Source organism: Etheostoma spectabile, chromosome 22 (genome assembly GCF_008692095.1).
Source record: "Etheostoma spectabile isolate EspeVRDwgs_2016 chromosome 22, UIUC_Espe_1.0, whole genome shotgun sequence".
Lineage (NCBI taxonomy): Eukaryota > Metazoa > Chordata > Actinopteri > Perciformes > Percidae > Etheostoma > Etheostoma spectabile.
In genome coordinates, this window is record NC_045754.1 from 6,945,946 (window position 1) to 6,954,174 (window position 8,229).

General features: G+C 39.4%; 1 protein-coding gene across 1 annotated transcript in view; it reads right to left on the reverse strand.

Annotated features, from left to right (window-relative positions):
- sh3kbp1 (SH3-domain kinase binding protein 1) overlaps positions 1–8,229 on the reverse strand; it is a 31,410-nt gene continuing 23,181 nt past the window's right edge. The window contains exons 9-20 of the mRNA XM_032503450.1: positions 7,587–7,656; positions 7,019–7,113; positions 6,621–6,716; positions 6,463–6,514; positions 6,296–6,367; positions 4,476–4,611; positions 4,208–4,269; positions 3,942–4,048; positions 3,077–3,208; positions 2,255–2,466; positions 1,825–1,888; positions 1–1,130 (exon numbers count right to left, since the gene is read on the reverse strand). Of these exons, the coding sequence (XP_032359341.1) occupies positions 1,092–1,130; positions 1,825–1,888; positions 2,255–2,466; positions 3,077–3,208; positions 3,942–4,048; positions 4,208–4,269; positions 4,476–4,611; positions 6,296–6,367; positions 6,463–6,514; positions 6,621–6,716; positions 7,019–7,113; positions 7,587–7,656 (1,137 nt within the window). The 3' untranslated portion in view covers positions 1–1,091. The remainder of the gene's footprint in view (positions 1,131–1,824; positions 1,889–2,254; positions 2,467–3,076; positions 3,209–3,941; positions 4,049–4,207; positions 4,270–4,475; positions 4,612–6,295; positions 6,368–6,462; positions 6,515–6,620; positions 6,717–7,018; positions 7,114–7,586; positions 7,657–8,229) is intronic.

Genomic DNA, 8,229 nt, shown 5'->3' on the forward strand with positions numbered 1-8,229 from the left:
AAATAAGACATAACATGTTAATTAGTGAGGTTCAGAAGGGCTGGTAGGCAGATTCTATTACCCTTGGACAGAGCCAGCCAAACTGTTTCCCAAGGGTTTTCAGTCTGTATGCTAAGCTAAGTGTATTAGCTGCTCACTGTAACTTTATATTTAGTATGTACAGACATGAGAAGGCATTGATCTTCTCATTAAACTCCCAGCAATAAAGCAAATAAGCGTAGTTTCCAAAATGTTCAACTATTCCTTTAAATAGCACCTATAGTTTCAGTACTTGTCATGTTGGTAAGACTTAATTCAACGGATTGGGTGAAGAATGATGATGTGCTTATATTTTTGACCTCCTGACAGGTGGGATATTTGACTGCAAATTTAAAAAATATGCCACTAAGAATAAAAGGTTCAGGAATTATGTCCCAATGCCAGTGCTGTTACTGGTTGATGGTTTGAAAATCCGCGTCTGCAGTGTACCATAGAAACATGAAGCTCAGTGAGTCAAACAATGCAACCCGAATGAACTCAGAGTGTAGACTGTGATCACCCCAAATCCTAACCGTTGAAGAAGTCATGATCCGGCCAAAACAACTTCACCTTAGAAAAATGTCCCTAATTTGAAGGTCTAAAACTGCAGTCCTCACATGGATGGAAAACAAAAAACAATCGCACACACAAACAGATAAGAGGCGAAGGCCGCGGTGTGGACACACACCAGCACAGAGGTCATCTAAACAAACCGGGCTACAAAGGAACGAGTTCCAAGTTTCCTTCGGACAGAATGGTACCAGCGAAGTCGCCATGGTAGCCTCTGTGTCATCGTTCCGTAACCGTGGCAAAACACAGCCAGTCCGTACCAGTGGCACAGCAAGCTGCGACAAGATAGCAGTAAACTTAACAAGAGAAATAAAGAAGTAAACGCAGAATAAGGCGGCTTCAGAGAGGGGGGAGGTGGCTGATTCCATTGTACTGTAACGTTGCTGATGTTGATCTTTATGATCGTTGGCACAAAATGTATTTCGACTAAAGTGTCTCGGCCAACAGTGTAAATGTTTTCAAATGTTGGTCTCCGATGTGGTGATAAGAGGACGCTTTATTCTTCATTTTGACAGGCTCTTCCTTATGTGCTCTACTTCCATCTGTCAATCAAACACAGACATATTGTGATTTAATTTCTTGTACAGTCAAAGACATGTAGTTCCTGCTTTGAAAATCCTTTCTGGATGAGATCACTGTAGCGATACTATAGAATCTGTTGACTATTTTTTCAATTAATCAATTCATCATTTAGATTTTCCAGTGCCCAAGGTTAACATTTTCTAATGACTTGTTAAAGTAAAAACAAAACAAAAACAACCATAAAAACGGAGTATAAAAAAAACAATTTAAAAAGGATGTTTTGCTTAAGGGCACATGACATTCAAGGCAAAAGAACCTGAGATAATTACTGTGTGGTCTCTTTATATATTTGGCTAGTCAAGTTCTTCCTCACCAAACTGGGAAAAACATTTCTTTATAGACCTTGTTTGGTTGTCCACATGATTGTCCACATACTTTTGGCTATATACTAGATCAATCATTGGTGCATATGATGGAAATAACTCATAACTTGTGCGTAATTTATTTTCTAAGTATTTCTTGGGTGCTAAATCAGACTTTTAGTGCTGTTTAAGCGTCTTTTTTTTTCTCAAAATAATCTAACAAAACTCAATATATACAGTACATACATATTATATTATATACTAAGATATATATCGCTATTGTTGCCAATTACTTATGAACCCGCTTTGTTTTTTTCCATAACCAAACATCTTAATTCTTTATGAGTCTCACCTGTAAACTAACACGAATCTTCTTCTCTTCATCCAGCGCATTGGTCAACTGCTTCATTTCCTGTCTGAAATACACACAAATACACACAAACCCATCATGACTCTGATACACGCACACACAAGCATAATAATAATAATAATCCTATATTTATACATTTCTTTTAAACACAAAAGTTACAAAGTGCTTTACATGGTTGAACCAGGATTAAAACATTTCAGGACAGTGATGAGGAAAATAAAAGCATGCAGATGAATGGAATGAAATAACATACCCAACCATATATGATAAAAAGTAACAATAATAATAATACAGATCTAAAATGGTGTGCTAGCATTTATAAAAAGCTTTTTTTTTTTTAAGATAAGTTTTGAGAAGTGATTGATGAGATGTCCCTGATTCTAGGTTGGTATATCCTGTGCATGTGATGTACCTGTGCTGGCTTTTGAGCAGTTCTACAGAAGCCCTCAGCTCTCTCAGCTGGTTCCTGAGTTCCTCCAGTGTCAGGGGGGTCAGAGGAGAATGCCGGAGCTCAGGGGAGGGGCTCAGACCCGAGGAGGAAGACAGGGATGTGGGGCGATGACTGGCGCTTGGCGGGGTCAGGGCAGAGGGCTTGGCGGGCAGTGGTGCTTTACTGTCAGGTACCTGAGAAGAAATGTAAACACAGATAAAGGCTATTAAGAATTTAGGAATCATTCTATTTTGCCCATACATTTAATATACTGTATAAGCTCGTGGTGGCTTTAGTTTTCTTAATCTGAAGAGCTTTCAGTAAAGTTAGGAATCCAAATTACTGCATAAATATATGACTTTGTTTGTGGTGAGATCTTTTAAGCAGTTACGGATAAAACGTTCTGAGAAAAATTGAAATTTTCACTTCTATAATTGTAGGCCAATCTCCCAATCTCCATGTGATGAGGAAGACTGTGATATGGTCGAAAGCTGCAGTACAGTTACTAATGGACCTTAATGTGTGATTCTTTTGCCAAGTGAAAAACATCCACTTTTTAAAACAAAAATTGAGGCTAAAAATATAACTGCATAACTTACTGATGTGAAGTGATGAATTACACACAAAAAAAACTGTTGTCATCTGTCAAAAAACTAAATATCACATAAGTCAGCAAGCAGGGTGTTTAGTGTTTATGAGGAACACAAAAAAACCCAGTGCATTACAAATAGTACAGAAACATGAAAAAATGTGTTGTGGCGCCCTCTGTTGGATGAAAGAAATAGTGAAAGAAGGTGGTCGTACAGGGATTGTGGATCCTCCTTTCCTCAGGGAAACCTCAGCAGGTCTGGAGGACACAGACTCTAGCTCCACCTTTCCTCTGTCCTTCCTGTCCTCCACTCCAGGGGAGTCCAGATCGATACCTGACAGGGAAGACTGCACCAAAGACAGTGATGGTCTTATTTATCCAGAGAAAAGTATGTGGCTTTCTGAAGAACTGAAATACTGTTTGTAATTTAATAATAGTAATTTTTTTAAATAGTAATTTAAAAGTCATAATTCATTAGAACTGCTCCATCCGCTTCCCATTACTTAAAAACACTACACAAAGTGCATAATATGCTATAAATACTCAATATACTGGACCAGGCCTACTATAGTGGACGTTTTATATTTACGTATAAGTTATGTATTTAAGTACAATTTTGAGGTACCTTTACTTTGATTGAGTATTTTCAATTTTGTTTTACTTTATACTTGAACACTTTACACTCCACTATATTTCTGATGACAATATTGTACTTAACATTTATTTAAAAACTTAAGTTACATTGCAGATGTGGATGAAGATTTATTAGCTCCACCTTTACAGATGCAACATTAAAGTGAAGAACAAATTAATTAATCAATTATTCTAATCTAATAATATAATATACATTATTCTGAAATGGGGTATTCTGCATGACGAGTCGATTTATATTTTGATGCTAATACTTTTGAAATTTTTAAAGCATGACTTATACTTTAAACAGACTATTTCTATATGGTGGTACTGCTGCTTTACCTTTAGTGAAGAATCTGAGTACTTCTTCCAATACTGACTGTGACACAGTAATAATAATTCCAGTATTTCAGAATGAATATCCTTCACGACTAGAAACACACTCACGGGGGCAATGATCTGTGAGCGAGGCCGGCGGTCGATGACTCTCGGCCGTGTTGCCGTTGGATGACTCAGCTTCTCTGTTGACGGCACCACCGCGTCGAGGTCCACATCTGCACAAACGCACATCAGAAACACAAAGACACCTGATCAGCAGCAGCTTAAGTTCCACAGGATGAGACAAAGAGAGAGAGAGAGAGGGGGCGCTCTGACAGTTACTGTGGTACCATGTCTTGATCTCATTGGGCAATGCTCTTGTCAGTCAAACTCACCAGTGTCATGTGGGGCAGAATCTGGTGTCGAAGCCCCCCCCTCAGACTTGGGGCTTTCACACCTGAGCATGTAAACCATACAACAACATTAGGCTGTATATACTCTGGAGTTTATGGGATTTTTTTTACCGTTAGAGCGTGCATGTGTGTGTGTGTGCGTGTGTGTGCGTGTGTATGTGTGTGTGTGTGTGTGTGTGTGTGTGTGTGTGTGTGTGTGTGTGTGTGCGTGTGTATGTGTGTGTGTGTGTGTGTGTGTGTGTGTACTGACGCTAGAGTGGGTGGTCTTTCAGGACGCCGTGGGGGTTGGGAGGAAGAGGAGGTGCTTGTCTTTGGGTGGAGGGGTTTCTTAGGAACGCTAGATGGGATAGAGGGCTTGGGGATGTCTCCAACCTTCATCTCTTCACCTACACACAAACAAAATTGTACAAAAATACACATGGATGTTTAAAGGGAAAAATAACAACAACAAAAACAGACATACAACATGAATACAGACCTGTAGAGGTGAACGTGTAAAACACTCACACACAGTCAAGGTAAAATAAAGGTAGGAGTATAAGTGATGAAGGTAAAGGAACTAAATCTGACCCAAGAGGACTAAAAACTAAGCAAAAGACAGTTGTTGGGGAACAAACAGAAGAAGAAGAAAGGTCTGGAGTTGCCAAGGGCGGGAAGGGAAAACAATTGGAGGGCAACAAAGGCCAGAACAGGATCAGAAGGATCAGGTCAAAGAGGTGGCAGTAGGATTGATATGTAGCTTATAGTTGTAGTTTTATTTTTGGTTTATGAGTACGCATGCAATTTTATCTTATTGAGAATTATTTATATGATGAAAAAACTGCCAAAACATTTAGGAGATTGTGCTCTTTATTTTTTTTTTTTTTCAATTTAATTTAAGAACATCCCCATGAGATCACATTGCAAGAAAATCTATAACACTGCTCCATCTCTACTGAAACCTGGACAATAATTCCCCCCCAATGGGGGATTTTACATGTTTACTTGTTCAAAATAAAATAAAATAAAATATACACTACTTTTTACTTGAACGCCACTACATTTCAGCTGGAAATATTGTACTTTGTGCTCCAGTATGTTTATCTGACAGCTGTAGTAACCAGTCACTAGTGTATTAAAATATAAAAGAGGAACTATTACAATAGTGTCTACATGTTGTGTGGTGAGTTGTTCAATCAGAGAGGGATTTCCCCATTTAAATAACTGTGTGAGGCCAAATTATGAATATTTCACAAAAAGCAAATGGAGAAAAGGTTCCCCAAAACAACTAAAACAAATTTGTTTATACAAATATCTTCTTTCCTCTCCGATTAATTATACCACGACTCCTCGGATTTATCTTGTGGCCGTTAAAACTACATAACAGTAAAGGGGCCCTGACCATTAGTTGGAGAACCATTGGATTAAATTGACTAACTTTATATAAAATAGTAAACTAGCTCCACCTTGTCCAGATACGCTAGTTACATTATACATATGCATTGATGTATCAATATTAACAATCTAATGTTGTATGTGATCATATATGAGTCAAACGTATATTTAGCTGATGATGGAGTGCTTCTTCCACCACAGCCTACTAAATCTCAGAAAAGCAAGAAACTCCTGACTAAATGGGGTCCGTGTGTGTGTGTAGCATTTCTCCTGCTAATTCTATTTGTATTGTATTAATATAATGATACAACTCTGGAAACTATATTGCAATAGTTGGTGTTGGCATTTGTCAAGCTCAAAACCACAGTGCCTAAAGCCTCCTGTTGCACAAGGAATGAAGTAGACAGCATTTGTTCAACCAAAGCATTGTTCCTCCACTATACAAGGGAGGACCAACATGCAGGAAGGGATTTTCCTACTGCTTTTGTTTCAATAGAAGCCTGCTGCATGTTTGGCTCCCTTTACAAAGGAAGAAAAATGCCCTTTTTATTCTGTAAAGCAACCCAGCCAATCAAATGCTGTATTAGTAATAATAAGCATGTCAGTTAGTGATCCGCCCATTGCAAGCTGAACAGAGGAGTAGAAAGTTGCAGACTGAAGGTGGGCTGAGCAGGGCCAAAGGGGTCTAGACTGTACCTCGATCCTGGTCTCTCTGTGGCAGATGTTCAGGCCGCTCAGGTGGAACCTTCTTGACCTCCGACTTTCTCTCTACAAGTCAGAGTTTTTACAGGTTCTGTTTCTCTCTCTTTGTCTCTCACAACATAGAAATACAAGAGAGGAAAGGAAATAAGATGTTACTGTACCTGTGGTGTGTTTACCACCTGGTGCACTGGGAGGAGGCGGTTTTCTTGGTCTCTGGAAACCCACACAGACACAGAAACATTACAAAAACACTTTGAGAACGCATCACGTCTTCAAGACTTTCTAGGCTTCTAATATCACGGTAACCAGACAAAGTTACCTCTTTCTCCAATTCTAGTAGTTTGACAAAGTTATCTGGGAAGACACCTTGCCTTCCTCCGATCTCCCCCTTCCACCAGCCTGCATCGGCACACTCCTGGGGAAAAGACAGCAACGTGTTTGGTCTAAACTCCACTTCAAATGCTTGCTGCGTGTATTTAATGTGCACCTGGACCATGCAAATGTTTCATATCTGCACAAACAAATCAAACTGACCAAATGATGCAGGAATCAAAGCAGACACGCCCACGTATACAGTATGAAGAATCACTCACACACTCACACACTCTCACTCTCACTCTCACTCTCACTCTCACTCTCACACACACACACACACACACACACACACACACACACACACACACACACACACACACACACACACACACACACACACACCTTGGTGATAATGTTGATGATTTCACCCTCTTTGAGTGACAGCTCGTCTTCATTTTGTGCTTCATATGGAAAGAGGACTTTACACTGCTCCCGCCCTGCCAATCAAATTCATGATCAAGTCAAGAAAAAGAAAACTTAACAGCTGAGAAACCAGCCAGTAGAGGACGTTTTCACCAACATTCAAAGGTACAATATGCACAACATGAATTTGCACACATTTTTACTAAAAAATACCAGATTATGTAGAAAAAGCTGATTATATTAAACATTTTGACTTTAACTTGTTAAATGCAATACTTCTTGCATTCAACTACCAAAACAAAAACTTTGATTTTGGGGCTTTCCAGAAGCACCTGAACACATCATCTAAAAGTGTGGGCTTGGCACAACTACATTACAATACTGTGACAAAGGAGAGAAAAGGAAAACTTTTGCAAGAAAGTTAGGAAGTGATCTAATAACTTTGGTATGCTTAGGGAAATGGTCAAACGTTTCTGGTTCTTATCAGACTGCTTATCTTTTTTGTTTCAGAATTATCTTTAAAAACAGTAAAGCTGTAACTTCTCACCTCTGGCTTTGCCGTCAGGTTCAGTCTTCATGGTTTCTGAGGCAACGCTGGCTGCTTTTGCCTCGTTTAGCTGAGTGAAGGACAGATGGAAGTAAACATTAAGTTTTACACACAACCTCAGATGCACTTAGACCTCCAGCAGATTGCATCGTGTTGTAACCAGCGATGCAATTCACGCTGTTGTCTGTCTCGGTTTGGGACTTCCGGTGCTGGCCGACGTCTCTAGAGAATATCGTGACCTGGTTTGATTCAGCTGTGGTTGGTTTGATAGTGGCAGCAGAGTTTACTCAATAGTACTGGAGCCTGTAATGGATTCCTCCTTGTATAATAATTGCATGTTTTAAAAGCTGCTGTTTCATACATTAGATAAATTCCAAATTTCCAGCTATTGGAATTTCTATTGTGGAAATAATTCAACCTAACATTATTGCTCCAATCTAACTAGCTAGCTAAAGAAGATGGGATCAGATTTAGCACAAAAACCATCGAGCTAACTTCACGATGTGCGTGTGTGTGTGTGTGTGTGTGTGTGTGTGTGTGTGTGTGTGGTGTAGGTTGTTAAAGGAGTCATTGTTTTCTGGCTGGAGTGGATCCCTTGACAGTGTTTGTGGAACCAGGGTGGCTCTTCCATTCCTCTCCCCCC